This window comes from Cryptomeria japonica, chromosome 5 (assembly GCF_030272615.1).
Source record: "Cryptomeria japonica chromosome 5, Sugi_1.0, whole genome shotgun sequence".
NCBI lineage: Eukaryota > Viridiplantae > Streptophyta > Pinopsida > Cupressales > Cupressaceae > Cryptomeria > Cryptomeria japonica.
The window spans coordinates 239,005,218-239,025,565 of record NC_081409.1 but is presented as its reverse complement, the minus strand read 5'-3'; the positions used below and the strand labels follow the sequence as shown (position 1 = coordinate 239,025,565).

Sequence of the window (20,348 nt, the reverse complement as noted above, 5' to 3'; positions counted from 1 at the left end):
TGAGAGGTGTAAAAGGAGGCCGGCTAGGATTAGAGGGTAGGTAAAAGAAATAATAAAATAATGAAAGGGGTAGGTAGTGTAGGAATTAAGAGATGAATGACATGTGTCATGGGTAGAAAAGGTTAATGAATTAATTAAATAAATAAAGATTTATTTAATTAATAGAAGAAGTAGGATAATTAAATAAATTAAATATTTATTCAATTTAGGAAAGGGATAATTTAAATAAATAAATGTATTTATTTAAATGAGAAATAAGGCTAGAAGAGGATAAATGAATTAATTAAATAAATAAAGATTTATTTAATTAATAGAAGAATTAAGCTTAGATAATTAAATAAATAAAATATTTATTTAATTAGACATGACAATTTTGGGTGTCTACAATTATTATATGCATTATTTTAATATTATAAATTATTATATATTATATTTTATTATATACCATTACTTATATATTTATCTCTTCCTCTTTATATACACGTCTCTTCCTCTCCCCCTCTTTCCCTATCAAAAACATAACATGTGCATATTGGCAATGGATCCTTATTACTCTTTATCACCATATAGATCTACCTTTCCTTCTCCCTCTTCTTCTATAACTTGCTATCTCTTCTACTTTATATCTCCCTCTCTATCTTCTTACCTCTCTCTATCTTTATCTCTCCCTCTACCTCTCTCTATATCTATTTCTATTTGTCTCCCTTTTTGTCTTGCTCTATCTTTCTCCCACTCCCTCTATCTCTAGACATGTGTCTGTCTATTCATTTATGTCTATCCCTCTCTGTCCCTCTTTATCTCTCTCGCTATTCTTTTGCCTCCATATCTATATCTCATTGTCTCTTTATCTCTATCTCTCCACACTTATTCTCCCAACTCTCCCTTTATCTCAATCTCCTTATCTCGTCCTCTCTCTCTACCCCTATATCTCTCCCTCACTCTATTTCTATTTATATATCAATTCCTATCTCTATATTCACCCTTCTATCTCTCCTAGATCTCTACCTCTACACATTTATCTCTTTCATCTCTATCTATCATGATCTCATCTCTTTATCACACACACACTCTGTCTCTCTCTCCTTCTCTCCTTCTCTCCATATCCCTTTCCTCCATCTCCATCTTTATCTATACCTTTTTTTTTTTTTTAATCTCTATCTCCTTACCCCCTCTTTCTCACACTTCCCCACTCCATCTCTCCCTCTCTCCCTATTATGAACATAACATTAGCCTAATTATCTTCTCGATTCATAGGTTTTATTTCACTTTTGATTGGATCTTTGTAAGTGGACGCATAGTTGATTTGAAGATATCATTTCTTCATTAAGACCTTTGTCGCACAAACAACATCACTTGCTAAATGGCCTACCAATTGACCTCATTTAATACGCAAGAGTATGCAACTAATAGATCAAAAATTCCCTAATTGACCTTCCACACCTTTTCGACGTACCTCTTACACACCAAGGTGCAATTGCTAATTTTAGGCTATTGCCAAATTACTCCATCATATGCCTTTTTTCACTTTAGTTGCTAAAATATTTATATGTTTGTTTCAATGTCAAACAAAAATAAAAGGAAACAAAAAGACATCTCGCTTAAAGTACTAGACAAGCCAAAAACCACATAACATCAATCACTAAGCTTCTTATGAAATCTAAACAACAAACAATCCTTTTATTATTTAAAAAAATAAAATAATAACTCATTATCTTTTAACAAATAGAAGAGATTACAATTGCTCTTGTTATTATTACTAGTATACTTGTATTTAAAAAATATATGTAAAATACGCTGAGAGATATCTTATAATAGAAGAGAATCATCTGTAAAATAAATGTTCTTCTAAAATAAAACATCATGAATACAAATCCATTAAAGTCTTGCATGCAAAAAAATGTGAATCTAGTGGAGACAAGTAGTGAGGGTTCAATTTTATTTGGAGTAATAAAACACCTCCTCATCAAAAGCTGAAACATGACATATTTCATGCATTTATATGTCATTTGCATGTCAAATTATTTCAAAAATGAATTTTGTTTAAGAACATTTTGATGTTATTGTAAATGCCTCTCGGCATAATTATATAATAATTATATTATATATATTGTGCAAATGAACGCTTAGAGACCTTTGTTTGGGAAGTTCTAAGTTTATGCACAAATAAAATCATTCCTACGCGAAGCGATGATTTAATCGTATGCAGAGCGCTCTTAACTCCCGCCAATTTTCAAAACCCTAAAATTAAATATCAGCAATCCCAATCCGCTGAATCAATAGTGTAGTAAACTGGAAAAACAAAATGCAGATAAAGTTAAAATGCAATTGCAGCAAAGAAGATTGTATGGAATGGGCAATACTGGAGCTCCAGGGCACCATTGATGTGCAGCTTGCCTTTCGAAATAAGCTGCAAAATCTGCAGATTGGATCCCTGTGTCGATCCTCTAAACAGGTAAGCAAGTTTCAATTGTTCCCCTACTTGTTTTTTTTCTAATTTTCTTAAAATTTGGTGAAGTGGTGTTCTCAAGTAACCTTAGGCTTAGATTGCCATCTCAATGGGCCATATTTGTTTTTTTAAGTTTATCCACTACTCGTATGCAGTATTATCCGTCAGGGATACAGCGCATCCAGCAAGTTGGACAAGTTTCCTGGGATTTGAAGTTTGGTTCTACTGTGAAATGAAATGATTTTATTATTGTGGCTGGATTAAAATAGTCTATAGAACTCCCCGTAGTCACAATGATGAAGCTTACAAACAAAGGGTGTTCCGGCAAATGCACGTTGTGAAAACACTAGCTTCCTTTGAAGTGTAGATCTTCTACCAAAATTTTTTTTCAACAATTATTTAGTTACAAGTTAATTTCTCGCCCTTCCTTTGTGCCTTGGTTTTGTGATTCACTCATCCATCTAATTATTTATAATATATGCAATATGCCCAGTGAACTGAATCCGACAGGTTGGTCAGTCCTGGCCAGTTCCTCCCTACCTCAATGGCCGAATTCTTTTGCTATGTGAGTAAGGGGCGAGAAGGAAATGCGAGGACACACATTTAGGCTCTTGCTTCAATGCAATAGGTTGGTTGAAGTCATTTATGCCACCATCTCCTTACTCAGAAATAATTTTTGATCCAGAATTCTTCTACCTTAGCTATTCTCGCTTCTTGAAAGAGGGCAGGCAGAGCATCGCCTCTTGAGATATCAATATATCCACTTAATAGAAATTGTGTCGACTCTTCATGAATTTGATTGTTATTATACAATATCTACATGGAAGATGATTCATTTTAAGCAGGGAAAATATGATCAAGTTGCTTAAAAAATGGACATATTGTTTAAAAAAATGGAAGGATCTTAGGAGGGAATTATCAATGCATCCCTTGCTGCCATGATGGTGATCTCTTAAGCTTGTGCAACTTATGTTGAGCAGGTGGAAAGAAATTTATTCCAAAGCTTTAGGTTCTTCTTCAAGTTTCAGTACGAGGTTTGCATCAGTTCATTCTAAAATTGAACAATCTACACCAAAAGTTTGCTTGGGGGATGCAATTGCCTGATTGATTTATTGGCATCTTAACATTCTTCCAATTCTAACATCAATGTTAGGTTTGATGCCAGGTATTTTGGGCCTTCCCAGGCTGTTGGTTGTATATCTAGTAGTGGTATATATGCATGATGAGATTCTGTTCCATTTTATAATCTTTCACTTTGTGGTTAAAGTATTGTAGCGTCAGGTCTTTTCACAACATCTTTCTGGCAGACGTCAATTGACAACTATTAGTTAGAGCAGGATAATCTGATATACTTTAGAATTATGATAGGACATCTAATTATTGTTTTTAATAGTTTGGTCTGGTACAGTTAGGCTCAAACCTTAGCTGGAAAGAGGCTCTTTAATTTTCTAAGTAGCACCTGCTGAGAAATTAAAGTCCCATGCAGGGAACCAACAATCATTATTACTGCACAGGCAATTCCATGTCCAAACAAGGGAACGGAAAAAAACAGAATCTTAACCTTAAGGCAGAGCAGCTATTCATTTGGCTGGATGCTTTTGGCTTCTGTTTATCTTTGGCAGCCCCTACTTGTATGAATGAAAGGCAGTCATTTGTTAGGGAGAACAAATACTGGACATCAAGAATGGCAGATCTTTCATGTTGTATGCTTTTAATGGCAAGAAGTAGTCCTCCGAGATCCTAAATCTTCATGGGAAGATGGGTGTTAACACACAAATTGTACCTATGAAGGAAGGAAATGTTGCAATGGTTGCTCCATTTTCAAGCAAATTTTCACAACATCATCTAGACACTCGAGGCAGAGTTGTACTAAATTTTTGTGGGCTTTTGTATTGTGGTGCAAGCTGAAATGACATATGTGTCATCATCAGCTTGGGGATTATTGCACTCTCATCCATTAAATTTCTAGCTTTTGGGGACCAAAAGCTTCTCCATATTGGGGAGGTGTGATCAGAAAAGGATCTGGTTTTTGCTGTTCATGACATGTTTTGGGACAGGGACTTATTTTCTAATATGGTGGTATGGGACATCTATGTCTAGGCTTTGGTGTGTGAAAGGATCTTTGAAACGAAGTGCTTATTAATTTCGGCAAAATTGCCAATTGCAGCATGTGGTAAAAGTGCAAAAGCTGCAGTGAATTCATTATCCACTGGGGGAAAAAAAATGGCTCTCTTGCAAAAGCAGTGATTTTGTCATGACACGTGTGCATCTAGTGACGTGTTGGTTATCCATTTTTCTTCTCCTTGACTGTGTTCTCAGTCTTCAGTTTCCATGTGTTGTAAAACTATTTGGAGCCCATGTGGGGTGTTTTTTAAACAATTCTTAGTGATTCACATGCGTTGTGAGGGCTGTAGTAAGAGGGGTTTTTAGGAAATCTCAAGTTTTGTTGACTGTCAAAGCAGCAGAGTAGGGGAAAGCACACTGTGGAGAGTTTGTGAGGTTGTTGGAGCTGTTCTTAGTGTGAAAGAGTTCTACTTTGCACGATTGATGGTTGACACCTCCTTGTAAATCCATCTTCAAATACATAAGTTGCGGTCACATCTTTGTTGGAGTTTTTCATCCACAGTGGGTTTCTCCAGGGTAAACTTATCTTCATTTCATGATGTTTTCTCTCTTGGTATATTGCTATTACCTTGTTCAGTTATCCTTCATAGTTCTACAATATAAAAACTAAAATTAAAATATAAAAAATATAATTAAAATTTGATTAAAGTTAATGAAAGGTCAAAAGGCATGAAATGATAAGTTGTGACTTCCTCTAATGTGAGATATAAAAAGGAGAAGGGAAACTCATTTTAGGGGGGGAGAATTTGAAAAATGAGAAGTGCAGATCTGATTTAAATAAGAAGTGCAGAACTGATTATGAAAGGTTATGTCCCTTTCATAATCAGTTCTAATGGTGAAAGGGTGAGTCTCTTGCCAAAGGGCATGCATGATGAAGAGGTGTGACCTCTCCCTCACATTGAGAGATATAAAGGAAAGGAATCAAAGCATCCAATAACATCACCATGGATTGATAAGATCAGAACTGTTATTAAGTTACAAGCAGTAACATCTTTGTTATTGGTGGTATGCATGGGGATGAGCTGAGTATGTATGCTTAATATATGAAACCTGATAATGTTCTTATACATAATTAATAGTAATATTGATATGGACTGCAATATGTATGACAGTCATACTTAATTTCGTATATATTCATAATACATAAGAAATTAGTATACTTATAGTCTAAATCATGTTATTACTATCAGTATTTAAGAAGATGGGAATGAGATGTTCCAAAGAGGGGCAGTCTAAATCCAAGCAATAGGTTAAGTCCCAAGATAGGGTGGGATCAGCGACCCATAAGCTTTGAGGGTATAGACCCAAGATAGGTAAGGGCTTGGATCTGTAAACTTTGAGGGAACCTATTGTATTTGGTCTCTAAGCACTTTGGTAACATAAATAGACTCTTCTCCCTTAAAACTGAAGTAGTAGCAAGGTCTGATATCTATATTAAAAACTATGAATAATGAAATTAATCATCTAATGAGGAAAATAAATAAGAACTTGTTAATAACTAATTGAAGAATATCAATCAACTTTAGTATAATGAAATAGATTAAGTAGGGGCCATTGCAGAATTTAATTCATAGTTTGTGAGTTAGTTGAGGAATATTTTTTGCCAGTGTCATGTCCTTGCTTAAGCGGCCACAGCCTTCATCAAACTGGGTTGCTGGCAGATATTAATAGTAAAAACATCATCCATGGAATGAGCAGGGGCCGACCTGAATTAGGTCATGATTAAAGATGGCCGACTTGGAAGAAAGTCTTGGGCAAAAAAATTAAATAAATTATTATTTTTCTGGTCAACCTCCCAAGATAGGTGCGGTCTCTTTGGGCAAGGAAATTGATAAATGAAAATAAAGTGTTTAATACCGAGCCAACCTGATTAAAGAGACATAACTCTTGGTGGGAAAGGACACCTTAGAGGGTATAAATAAATATTGTCTTGAGAGCATTAAGGGGAATTAGAAAAATAAATAATTATATAGATTCAGAGCAAACTTAAGGAGCAGACCTTAAGAACAAAAAATAGCAGAATTTATGAATTCTTTGTACGCAGCATGATGGATATTATCTGCTCATTGATGAATAATAATATGCTGTTGCTTATGACTGTTTAATACGTGATATAATATAGGATGCTCTATATATATTCTATCTGATTATTATATCCAGCCATGGTAGGGGAAATAAGGTTTTCAAGAGGGGTACGGTGATGGGGCACTCTTCTAGGTACGCCACCTCAATGTGTGGATCAGATAGTCGCATGAGGCCAAGGGGGTACAAAGAGTACTGCCTTTGGGCTTAGGAGAGATGGGCTTCCGGGGAACCGTATTGTAATCTCATCCCCCTATCATGGTGAATCAAAACAAGAAGCCCAATCATAGGGAGAGGGAAATAGTTGGCAAGATGAGGGGGAAGGGAAAGCAGACACCTCACCTCATATGGATGGCATGGGCCACATGAGGCCAAGAGGATGGTATATCCACTCTTGGGCCTAGGGTATAGGGTCTGAGACACCCCATTGAAGTCACTTTATCCCATGCTCTCCAATGGTTGAGCCTTCCATATATATTTGAATGCTTTATGACTGAATTGATAAATCTGTCATGAATTTTATAATGCTTAATTATGATAATTTGTTTATTGAAATTATTGCTGTAAATGGTTTCTAATCTGTTTGTAGGGTTTCAATCAGGTGAAAGGTATTTTCTAGCCCCACTTATTTATTTGGAAATTGAGAATTAGGGCAAATTTAGGCATTCTCAATTAGGGGGCATTACAGTTAGTTGACGTTGTTGATATTAATTAGGGAAGGGCGGATTCATATTGCCTTGGGCAACATTGGAATCTGCCCAAAAAGAGGTTGGCCCCTCTTCCCTCCAACGTGGCCCTATCCCCCACGCTACCAAATAAACACTCAGCATGCTATCCAATAGGGCCGACCCTATTAACAAGGCAGTTAAACAGGAAATAATTAAAAGTTTAATTATTGGAAAAGCCGACCTAGTTAAGGAGTTCGCTCCATATAAATAAAAGATCAAGATTCATTTGTTATTCACTCAAGAAAAACACAAGCTCTCCCATCTGATGCAAAATTCATATATAGTGCGAACTTCAGTCTACTTCAAGCAGCAACCTCATTCACCATTTGAAGATGCGAAATTCACCTTAGGGTATTTGGCAACATTCAAGGGTATGTACAACAAGCTGATTGGAGGTTGCACAACAAACTAATTGGAGGTCTACCAGCCATCAATATCCAGCAAAGCACTAATTGAAGGACTGTCAATTCAAGGGTCATACACAACATAATTTTTAGAAGCCTACAATTTGAAGAAGGGAGCAGCAGTATCTATTCTGCATATGACAGCAAGTGAATGTTGAAGGCACCTTCTGGACAGCAACATCTGAATCTGCAAATATCAGAGATAAGTGTTGTATTGATTACATAACTATAATCCATAATCAGATCTAAGGATCTTTTCTGGCTAGGTTTTTCCTCCTAGGAGGTTTTCCCAGGGTAATTGTGTCTTGCTCTCAACTTGTTCATTTCTATATTGCCATTTTCTTTTAGTTAAATTAACTAATTAGAAACTAAGCTATAAATTCTAAGTTATATCAATTTGAAAGTGTTAAAATTAACATGGTATCAGAGCTATAGGCTAGATCAACTTTCAGATTTCAAAATTCAGTGCTCCTTTATTTCCAGATTGGTGTCTCATTTCAAGTTAGGTCAATGGGGCTGAAAGTTGAAGATAGGCTTGATGGGAATCTAAACTTTACTGCCTGGAAAGTTCGAATCAAGTTGGCTCTAGAGGAAGAAGATCTTCTCCAATTCATAGAAGCAAAAGAGCTAACTGAACCTACGGATGCAACCGAGCTAAAACAATTCAAAAAGGATGCTGTCAAGGCCAGGAAGATTCTCATTGATTCAGTCTAAGACCACCTAGTCACCTCTATTGCCTCATTGACCACTGCAAGGGAAATGTTCAACCATTTACAAGGTACATATGAAATTAACAATCTCAGTAGGGCAATTACTTTAAGACAACAACTACTTAATATCAAAATGGCAAAAGAAGATTCTGTTATTTCCTACTTTATGAGAATTTCAGAACTAAAGAGTCAGCTAGGTTTAATTGGCCATAACATGGAAGATAAAGATCTTGTCATGATTGCCCTAAATGGTCTACCTCACTCATGGGAGTCATTTATCCAAACCATAAGTGGTAGGATTGGGTTACCCACCCTTGATCGCCTTAAAAATGATTGTATCCAAGAAGAGTCTCGCCTCATCACAAGAGGGCAAACCAAAAGTTCCCATATAGATGATCATCACATGCTTGCAGCTCAATGCAAGAAAGGGGGAAATTGGAAGAAACCTTATCAAAAAAGAAATAGGGAATTCAGACCATTTAGTTCCCAACACCCTTGGAAGAAACCAAGAGATACCTCGCGTGTCCGTTGCTTTAGATGTGACAAATTTGGTCACTATGCTAAAGAATGTCAGTATAACCGTAACCAAAGTGAAACCAACCTAAATGAAGTATAAGAACAAAATGATGATTTTTTATTCATCTCCGCTCTGTCTAGCAGTGTTCCTTCAGATAACAATACTTGGTTGATTGACAGTGGTGCCTCCAGACACATCATAGGCTACTGTGATCACCTTTTAGACTTAGTAGAAAAGGATACCAGCCTTCATGTAGTAATTGGTGATGACGCTCGTTATTCGGTAAGAGGTTCTGACTCTACTTCTCTAAATTTAGTTTTTGGTATTTCCTTGCACCTCAGTGATATCTTGTTTGTTCTTGGAATTAAAAGAAACCTAATTTCCATTTCTGCTCCAGAAGATAAAGGTTATCAAATTGCATTTTCTGATGGAAAAGTTCTTCCATGGCCTAAGAAATCTAGTTTTAAATCTGCTCGTATAATTGGTCATAGATATGATAGTCTTTATAAGCTCTCTACTAACCCTATCCAAGCACTCATTAATGAGGTTCCTGAATCTTGTGAGTTATGGCATAGAAGGCTTGGACACTTGCATTATCAAGCTCTTCCATCCCTTGAAAAGTTAGTCAAAGGTTTGCCTAAACTCAGTCAAATCCATGATAACACTTGTAAAGGTTGTGCTATAGGTAAAAATGTTAAAAGTCCATTTCATAAAAGTGAAAATAGAGCTAAAGACAAACTAGAACTTGTTCACTTTGATTTATGTGGTCCTATGTCTATAGCATCTCCTAGTGGATTTCTTTATTATGTAATCTTCATAGATGATTTCTCTAGGAAAACTTGGATCTACTTCTTGAAATCTAAAGAATCTGATGAAGTCCTAAGTAAATTCAAAGAGTTCAAAGCATTAACTGAAAACTCCTCTGGTAAAAGAATTAAATGTTTAAGATCTGACAATGGAGGTGAGTACACCTCCGGTAGCTTTTATGATTTTTGTGTTGAGTCAGGAATTAAGAGGGAGTTTTGTGTTCCATACAATCCTCAACAAAATGGTGTTGCCGAAAGAAAGAATAGGACTGTCGTGGAGGTTGCAAAGGCTATGATTCACGATCAAGACTTGCAGACCTCCCTATGGGCAGAGGCCTCCCGAACAGCAGTATATATCCAAAATAGATGCCCTCACCGTGTTCTAAAGAACATGACCCCTGAAGAAGCCTTCATAGGATCCAAACCAGACATCAGTCACCTTAGAATCTTTGGAAGTCCTGTTTATGTTCATGTGCCCAAAGAAAAGCGAACCAAGTTGGAACCCTCCGGAAAGAAAGGCATTCTAGTCGGTTACAGTGAATCCTCCAAGGCATTCAGAATATACATCCTAGGTCAAAGGTATGTTGAGGTAAGTAGGGATGTTACATTTGAAGAAGATATTGCTTTTAAGAAATCGAAAGGTTCTTGTGTTATTGATGAAGCTAATGACAATCAAGATATAAATGTTGATTCTAACCCTGAGATTCAGAGGGAGCAAGTGGAACCTCCACCTCAAGATGATCATGATGATCCACCAGAGCCCATGAATCCCACTGATATTCCTGGTGACATTGTCATTACCAAAAAGAGGCCTCTTTGGGTAAGGAACACCATTCAAGAAGCTGAAAGATTTGCTGCTCCCAATGACACCTTTCGTGAAACTAAGAGACCTCAGGTATTCTCCAGCTACGTTGCTTTGATGTGCAATCTCATTGAAACTGAACCTTGCAATGTTGAAGAAGCCTTGATTCATCATGCTTGGAAGCTTGCTATGGATGAAGAATATTAGTCAATTATCAAGAATGATGTGTGGGACATTGTGCCCAGACCCAAAGGTAAATCTGTTGTTTCCTCTAAATGGTTATTTAAAATTATACATAATGCTGATGGTAGTATTGAAAAATATAAGGCTAGATTTGTAGCTCGTGGTTTTTCTCAAAAGGAAGGCATAGACTATGAAGAAACATTTGCTCCTGTTGCTAGATATACTTCTATTAGAACTATAATAGCCATTGCTGCTGCTAGGGGTTGGAAACTACATTAGATGGATGTTAAGACTGCCTTCCTCAATGGTGTCATTGAGGAAGAAGTCTATATTGAGCAACCTGAGGGTTATGAGATTTAGGATAGATTAACCCATGTGTGTAGGTTAAAGAAAGCTCTGTATGGACTTAAACAAGCTCCTCGTGCTTGGTATGAAAGAATTGATAAATACTTGCTAAGTCTAGGCTTTTGTAAAAATGATGCTGACTCTAACATATACCTTAAGGTAGCCAATGATGAAATGCTAATTCTAGTTTTTTATGTGGATGACTTATTCCTTATTGGTAAAGATGAACTTATTATTAGATGCAAGAAAGAACTAGCTTCAGAATTTGAAATGAAAGACTTAGGTCTAATGCATTATTTTCTAGGTCTAGAAGTATGGCAAAGATCTAACGAAATTTTTCTAAGTCAAGGAAAGTATACTATTGACATTTTGAAAAGATTTAGAATGATAGATTGTAAACCCATGTCTACTCCTATGGAATCTAACTTAAAGAAGTTAAATTGTTTCTGCAGCTAACTCTGAATTTGCAGATCCATCCGAGTACCGACAGTTGATTGGATCACTGATGTATCTAGTTAACACTAGACCAGACATATGTTTTGCTGTGAATGCTCTCAGCCAGTTCATGAGCATGCCCAAACATGTTCATCTTGTTGCAGCCAAGCATATCCTAAGATACTTGCGAGGCACAGTTGGTTTTGGGCTGAAGTATCCACTTAACACTCCAATAACCTTGGAAGGTTATTTAGATGCAGACTGGGCTGGAAGCATCAAAGACAGGAAAAGCACCTCCGGTATTTGTTTTAGCTTGGGATCCGTAGTAATCTCTTGGGCTTGCAGGAAACAATCCTTAGTGGCATTGAGTACTGCTGAAGCTGAGTATATTGCAGCAAGTGTAGCTTCTAGAGAAGCAGTGTGGCTTCGCAAGCTTCTTGCAGGGCTGTTTGGTCAGGCTTGGGATCCTACAATTATTCACTGTGATAACCAGAGTTGTATTAAGATGTCCATCAACCCAGTGTTTCATGACAGGTCAAAACATGTGGAAACTCACTATCATTTCATTCGGGACATGGTGCAAAGAGGTGCTATTCAGCTGAAGTATGTCAGCACTGATGAGCAGGTTGCAGATATTCTTACCAAGCCTCTATCCAAAGTGAAGTTTGCGTACTTCAGGGACAGACTTGGTATTATGGAAAATGAAACTCTAATTGAAAGGGAGTCTCAATCTCAGTGATACGTTGTGTTGTATCAAACCACCCTCTGCGAGCAATGTAAGGTGGTATTGTAAAACTTCTCAGGGAGAAGTATAATTATTAACCATCCTCTGCGGGCAATGTAAGATGGTATTGTAAATGTTAAACCACCCTCTGCGGGCAATGTAAGGTGGTATTGTAAACTTCTCAGGGAGAAGTGTAATTAGTAACCATCCTCTGCGGGCAATGTAAGATGGTATTGTAAAATGTTAAACCTAGTGTTCCACGAGCGTTGGGGACGGGGGGGACGCGTTTCTGGGACGGGGGGACCAAGGGCCTAAATTTGGGGACGGCGGGGGGACGGCGGCGGGGGGGGTGGCGGGGTGGTGGTGCTCATATACTTATACATATACATATAGTACTTGAAAAACTAGTTTTGAAAAGATGTATGACAGTATTACAGTGTAAGAATTACATTTCAAATGAGACTAGAGAAAATTTGAAATACTAAATCTAAATACCAAGATTTCTAAGTTGTGTTGTTATATGGAGCCTAATCAAACTTGGAGGTTAGATTTTCCCTACTTCTATCGGTGCGGTTTCCCCCTATATTTTTCAACAGGGGTTTGGGGGCAGCGCCCCTTGCGCGTTCTCGGGTGTTGTTTTTCTATTGGCCCACGTCCAATTAGAGTTACCCCTTAACCCTCAAAAAACTTTAAAACTCACTTTTTTTAAAAATTTTAATTTTAAACATTGCATATAAGTGAGGGCGACAGGAGACGTCTCGGCATCTCCTCGTCCTTGGAGAGACGTCTGCACGTCTCTTGAAGGACGGGGAGACGCCCAAACGTCTCCCAAGGAGACGTGGAGGCGTCTCCATGTCTCTCTGGGAGACGCCCAGACGTCTCCCAAGGAGATGTCTCCACATCTCCACGTCTCCCTGGGAGACACGGGGACGCGGGGACGTCTCTGCGTCCCGGCGGCGCTTGGGTGGCGGTGGTGGGACGGCAGGGGACGTCGCGTCCCCGTCCCCCCGTCCCCGAGACGTTTCTGACGGGGGGACGTGCCCAAAAAGGGGGGGGATGCGTCCCCGTGGAACACTGGTTAAACCATCCTTTGCGGGCAATGTAAAATGGTATTGTAAAAACTTCTCAAGGAGAAGTGTAATTGTTAAACCATCCTCTGCGGGCAATGTAAGATGGTATTAGTGTAATTGATTGACCATCCTCTGCGGGCAATGTAAGATGGTCGAAAAGATCCTCTCCACCCTCTGCGGGCAATATAAGGTGGATCCAGTCTATGCTTGTGTGCAAGCTGGAAGATTGTATTATGTAATTCCATTCCTTGCTTGTGTATGCAAGATGGAAGATTATAGTTATGTTCTCCTCCCTAATTAAGAGGGAGTGTTGATATTAATTAGGGAAGGGCGGATTCATATTGCCTTGGGCAACATTGGAATCCACCCAAAAAGGGGCTGCCCCTCTTCCCTCCAATATGGCCCTATCCCCCACGCTACATCAAATAAACACTCAGCATGCTATCCAATAGGGCCGACCCTTTTAACAAGGCAGTTAAACAGGAAATAATTAAAAGTTTAATTATTGGAAAAGCCGACCTAGTTAAGATAGTTCGCTCCATATAAATAAAAGATCAAGATTCATTTGTTATTCACTCAAAAAAACACAAGCTCTCCCATCTGATGCAAAATTCATATATAGTGCGAACTTCAGTCTACTTCAAGCAGCAACCTCATTCACCATTTGAAGATGCGAAATTCACCTTAGGGTATTTGGCAACATTCAAGGGTATGTACAGCAAGCTGATTGGAGGTTGCACAACAAACTAATTGGAGGTCTACCAGCCATCAATATCCAGCAAAGCACTAATTGAAGGACTGTCAATTCAAGGGTCATACACAGCATAATTCTTAGAAGCCTACAATCTGAAGAAGGGAGCAGCAGTATCTATTCTGCATATGACAGCAAGTGAATGTTGAAGGCACCTTCTGGACAGCAACATCTGAATCTGCAAATATCAGAGATAAGTGTTGTATTGATTACATAACTATAATCCATAATCAGATCTAAGGATCTTTTCTGGCTAGGTTTTTCCTCCTAGGAGGTTTTCCCAGGGTAATTGTGTCTTGCTCTCAACTTGTTCATTTCTATATTGCCATTTTCTTTCAGTTAAACGAACTAATTAGAAACTAAGTTATAAATTCTAAGTTATATCAATCTGAAAGTGTTAAAATTAACAGACGGATCAGTTGGTCTAATTGGAATCATGTTGCTGCGATCATATCTTTGTCTTGAATGGAGTGTCATTCACGTCATGCCTGCTTTCTTCTACAACTGAAAATCTCAGTCATCTTCACTTGCAACTGCAAGTCTCTCATGTCATTTAAGAATTTTTAAATGGCTCTGTTTTAGACTGAGCAGATAAGATAATGAAAATGGCAATGGTCTATCATATCTCCCCCTGAGATCATGATTGCAGCTTTAAATAATAAAAAGAATAAGTAACGGAATTAATGAAAGGGGCCGACCCAAAGTAGAAATAATTAAAATCGGCTATGACTATTTAAAAGAGGGCTGACAAAAACTGATTTAAACCGTGATTGAGGGGTCAACTAGATTAAGGGCTATTACAAGCAACATTCGAATGATAATAATTTCTCAAGGGAGCCGAGTGGGATTTGTTAAGGCAACACTCAGCTTTGAAGAGTTGTAACTCTTGGCAAGGGAAAGGGACATTTTGAAGAGGTATGACTATCCAATGAAAGATATAAAAGGAAGGAGGTCTCATTGAGGAAAGACATCAATCGAATGAGAAGGAGGAGATCAGAAACTAAATAATCTGATCTGGATTTAAGAGCATTGGATTTGAAATGAGGAAATAGCAAACAAGAGCAGAGATCTGATTTATTGTTATCAGCCTAGAATTAGTAAAATTATCTGTAAATATATGCTATGAATTTATGACTGCAATATATATATATATATTCCTTGCAGAGATTATTTTGGGATAATTGTAAGTAATTGCATTTTCCCATTTGAGTATTGTTTACCAAATATATGTTTACATATTCATACAGTTAATCCATATTCCTCGCAGAGATTATTTTTGGATAATTGTAAGTAATTGCATTTTCCCATTTGAGTATTGTTTACCAAATATATGTTTACATATTCATATAGTTAATCTATTTTGAATTGGGTAGAAATAGTTACAAAACAGGAAGGCAATCAACCTTTCGAGTTCACGAGAAGTGAAGACCTGACCTGACCTGTCTTTCATCAAGCATGCCACCCTGAGATGGAGCGCTTGTGGGCCGGGAGGTGTATGTGTGGTCCCGGGCTTGGTGAAGGGGGTAGTCCCATATCTCAAGCATGCTACCCATTGGGGGTTAATCCTCATGGGCTGGGAGGCTGATTAGTGCTCCCAGGCTTCATCAAGGAGGATGGAGCGCCTTCAACTTGGATTGAGGGATGGAGTAGACCACTTTCCACCCATGCTCTTGCAATCCAAGGATAACTATTCTTGAGATTGCGGTTTTTGAAGTTTCTATCTAGTTCCTAATATGGTTGCTATACGAATATGTTTGGGTAATTATTAATGCTATTGATTATATATGCAACTATATGTTATTGGATTCCTAACCCTTATGAAAATAGTTGGTCTTATAGATTACCTTTCAAATGTTGATTAACATGATTGCAGGACCTAAACCAAGATTTATCTTGTTAAAGACATTTCGATTGGTAAATTTATACTCTTAACTTTATTACATTTCTTATTTTAGTTGGGATTGTGATTTTAGGGCAAAATATAAGTAAATCTCTGAAGGGGACATTACATGGTCATCTAGTGACACCGGAATAAACATCTTGGTCTCCATATAGACATGCATTTATCATCTGATATTGGTAAATGTTCATAGCATCCTAACATACCGTTGCAAGTTATACTCTCTGACATTTCTTATTCTGACTCTTTAATTGCCATTGTTATGTGCAAACTGTTGTCTGTGCCACTGTGGTTATTCACCAATTGTCAATTTCTGTTATGCTCCTATCCATATCCATATTATCATTTTTATTGCAATATTTGGCTTATGAAGTAGAAGTTGCGGCTTGTGCAATTCTAGAATTATTTTAGTAGCTATTTGGACTTTTATTTTTATTTTAGGTCTGCCTAATTAGTGTCAAGTTTCTCTACTAACAGTAGATAGGACTTCATTTTAATCATCATTTTTTAAATCTGTCTCTTGGCTTACTATATTTGGAGCATGCCCTCTTAATGTGCTTTAGCTGTCATATTATGGCAGTTTAGCATCTCAATCATCATTTCTGATGTTGTATATGTTCTATGATTGCTCGTCTGCTTCATTTTTGCTGTTGTCTTGTGAAATACCAATGTAATTTCATCAGGTTTCTGTTATTTACTTGGTCAAATGTGGAAGTATCTTTACAAGATCTGTTTCCTTGGGTTCTCTGAGGGCAGTGGTGGGGTATCCGCAAAGTTGCTTGTATGTTTTTACAGCCAGCTACATGTCCTACTCGTACCTATTGTATCAGGGCAAGCAAATCTGTCTTTGGGAGATTAAAGATCATTATGTCTTTGTCCATATAATCTGCTGGGAAATGTGTTCCTTTCCACTGAAAAAATGATTTAAAGGATGTTAGATGGAGAGACTTTATTGCCCTTTTTCTATCTCAACTTTCAAGCTAAATATGTCTTCTCTGAGAGTCTAAATGTCATTGCTTCTTTCTGTATGTGCCATCTGTATATGGTGAAAAGTGAATAATGGAAACAACAATATTGAAAGACTAACAAAGATCCAACCACAAAACCTTAGCCTAACAATGAAAATGATCCACCATAAACAAATGAAGATATCTAAGACCATGCAAATAAACAAAATAAAACAAGATATACCATTCGCACTTCTAGTAGGGTTTCAATCTCCATTGTCTCCTATCTCCATTGATCTTGTTTGATATATTTGCTCTCAGATTTTATGTGTGTACAAGAGCTCAATAGAGATAAAAAATGTGGTTGATAGCTTGATCGCAAGAAGGCTTGATTTCGTCATGACAGAAAATGAAAGAAGCATCTTCCTATATAGAGAACACTGTAAGAAATGAAAGGATAAGATTAAGAGGTGTAAAGATAAATGGCCGGCTAGGATTAAAGGGTAGGTAGAGAAAATAATTAAATGATAAAGTGGGTAGGTAAGAGAAGAATTAAGAGATGAGTGACGTGTCATGGGTAGAAAAGGCTAATGAATTAATTAAAGAAATAAATATTTATTTAATTAATAGAATAAGTGAGATCAAGAATTAATTAAAGAAATAAATATTTATTTAATTAATAGAATAAGTGAGATCAATTAAATAAATAAAATATTTATTTAATTTTTTTATTTAATTAATAGAAGAAGTGGGATCAATTAAATAAATAAAATATTTATTTAATTTAGGAAAATGACAATTTAAATAAATAAAAATATTTATTTAATTTTTTTATTTAATTAATAGAAGAAATGGGATCAATTAAAAAAGACAGTATAAATAAATAAAAATACTTATTTAAATGAGGAAAGGCTTAGAAGAGGATTAATGAATTAATTAAATAAATAATAATTTATTTAATTAATAGAAGATTTAAGATAAAATGAACAATTTTAGGTGTTTAGACAATCTTCAGGAAAATATTTGTCTAGCAAATACATTTCAAGACTGATCCAAGCTTCATTTGCCAGTTTGTAGAGGAGTCCTTTGCACCAGATATGTTAAAATGATGATTGAAAGGACCTAGGAAGTAGAGTAGTCGTTGCCCTTTTTCATCTCAAGCAAATCTGTCTTTTCTGAGAGACTAAATGTCATTTTTTTTTGTCTATGCTATCTTTTGGAAAATGCTTGCCTAAGAACAAAACTGTTATAATCTTTACTTGGCCTGAACTGATAACTGAACTTTACTTGGCCTGTTTATAGGGGTTTCCTTCCTGCCATATTTGTTAAAACAATGGTTAAAAGTTTTCATACGAAGTGTTACTGGGCTCTTAGAATCCATCCATTTGAAAATAACTCTTAATTTCCGTAAGATGAAAATCACAATGTTCTCTGTGTAGTTTGAAACAAGGAGAGGATGTTAGAAGCCGTCATCATCATCACAATTAATCTTAGGCATTTCACCTTAAATCTACAAGCTCAATTTTAACCAGGATGGAACTGAAGTACCCGTGTGATTAATTAAATTGTGCTAGAGACAAAAGTCTCGATATTACTTATTAACTATGTTCCTGAATCAATTTTATAAATACAATTTATATAACAAAGTACTAGCCAGGCTTGCATCATTTTTTATCAAGAAGAATTATAGATATAGGTAGTTTTCCTTATTTTATGTTTCTTGATTTCCTATTTCCATTGGATGTAGAATTTTGATCATTTCAGTTGTTTCTCATTATTTTACCTTGTATTCCAGGACAACTATTTCTTCACAGTTGGATATCATGAACTCGAGGGAAAGAAAGTTCCTTTAAAAAAACCATTACTGGTTCTTAGAAAACAAAAAGAAGTTGATATGAGAGATGTGGATGCTAACTTCAACATTCCTGAAGTGAAGCGTTCAATAGTAGAATATGAAGTTATAGGCATCATTAAACAGAAGATTCTCTTCAAGACAAGGCCGAAGGCACTCATCTCGAGTATTGTCTTCAACCAATACTACGCGGATAAAATTATCACTGAAATAACCCTTATCTTGTTCGCAAATGCGTGGGCATGGATCCACAACATTAGATTTGTTGTTTCACTTCTTTACTTTATGGGTTGAATTAAAGTCTGCGTATGTTGCAAATTTCCATCTTACCGTGAGCTCATTTCTCTATTTGGCTGATTACATGCAGAGCCTGAAGTTAAGGAGAAAAAGATCACACCGTTGGATGCATCAGCTAGTTAACTCCCGCAAAGGGAAAAATAAAGCAGGTTGGGGTTTGCTACAGTATGAAGGTTGATGTATGGCTTTTTAAGTTTCGCTTTATCTACTTCTCTGATTGAGACAAGGTATGATTCGGGACAGAACTTCAGCTTTGGGCTTGCTCAAATAGGGTTAGACCCACATTTTCTGTAATATTCCAGTATGGGTCATCCATTTAAATTACAATCTATATTAGGATCACTAAGATGAATGTTAGGGAAAATTATTCTTTTTAAAAATATTTTCCATTATTGAACTGCCCTACTATCAGCAACGAGCATTTTAATGGGACAAGACAAATGATATTTTCCTTTATTGTTCCTGATGTCGGACATATTTGCAAGGGGATGCAACTGGAGATGCAACAAATCTGTAACACTTCCTTCGTAGTTTATATTTGAAGTTCAGCTGCACAGGGCACAAACACAAAAAAATGTCTTGGCTCATTTAATTAAAAAGGGTTTTTCGTAAATATTCATTTATATTTGTAAAAAGTGGGAATTCAAGCAAAAAGGTGATTCTCTTTTGGACACCAAACAAGCCAAAATATCAAAATTTTGATTGACAAATGTGACAAGAAGCACACCAAGTAGTAGATAGGACGTCAGCCAACCAAAAACAGGAAACGAGAGTTAAAGAAGGGACAAAAAGCAAATTGGAAAGAAAGAACAGTCAACGAGATAAATAAATAGAAATGAACACCATGAAAGACGAACAATTTTTCTGACATAAATGGATGCCAATTGATTTACAACTATAAAGGCATCCATGTAGTTTAGAAAGTAAAGAGTTGAAGTAGATTGATCAAGATCTTAAATAAGTAACAAATTAGAATAAATCACCGATTATTTAAATAAAGGCAATCATATGTAGAATGAAAATGTTAGCCTGGCAATTCTAAATTATCGAGTGAGATGTAAATGTAATTTGATTTTTTGTTCATTGAAATGAAAATGATTATAAATTATCTTGGCCTAACAGGTTGATAAATAATCTTAGGTCATGTTATTATGTACATGCTATCAAACCAACAAATAATCAGGCTTTATATTTAGGTGCACTCTCGTGCTCTAGTTACTTTTCT

The 20,348-nt window shown here is 36.5% G+C and overlaps 1 protein-coding gene across 1 annotated transcript; it reads left to right on the top strand.

Annotated features, from left to right (window-relative positions):
• The first annotated feature begins 2,127 nt into the window (after nucleotides 1–2,127).
• On the top strand, nucleotides 2,128–19,642 carry LOC131028846 (uncharacterized). Its single transcript, XM_057959215.2, has 3 exons — nucleotides 2,128–2,452; nucleotides 18,770–18,992; nucleotides 19,194–19,642. Exons 1-3 carry the CDS (start codon nucleotides 2,303–2,305, stop codon nucleotides 19,244–19,246), a joined length of 426 nt encoding a protein of 141 aa, XP_057815198.2. The 5' UTR covers nucleotides 2,128–2,302; the 3' UTR covers nucleotides 19,247–19,642.
• The last annotated feature ends 706 nt before the right edge of the window (nucleotides 19,643–20,348 follow it).

Excerpts from the sequence above, each read along its gene's own strand:
- LOC131028846 (XM_057959215.2), top strand. The coding sequence starts at position 2,303 with ATGCAGATAAAGTTAAAATGCAATTGCAGCAAAGAAGATTGTATGGAA. Across the intron at positions 2,453-18,769 it reads TGTGTCGATCCTCTAAACAG|GACAACTATTTCTTCACAGT; the intron begins GTAAGCAAGTTT and ends CTTGTATTCCAG. Across the intron at positions 18,993-19,193 it reads GCCGAAGGCACTCATCTCGA|AGCCTGAAGTTAAGGAGAAA; the intron begins GTATTGTCTTCA and ends GATTACATGCAG.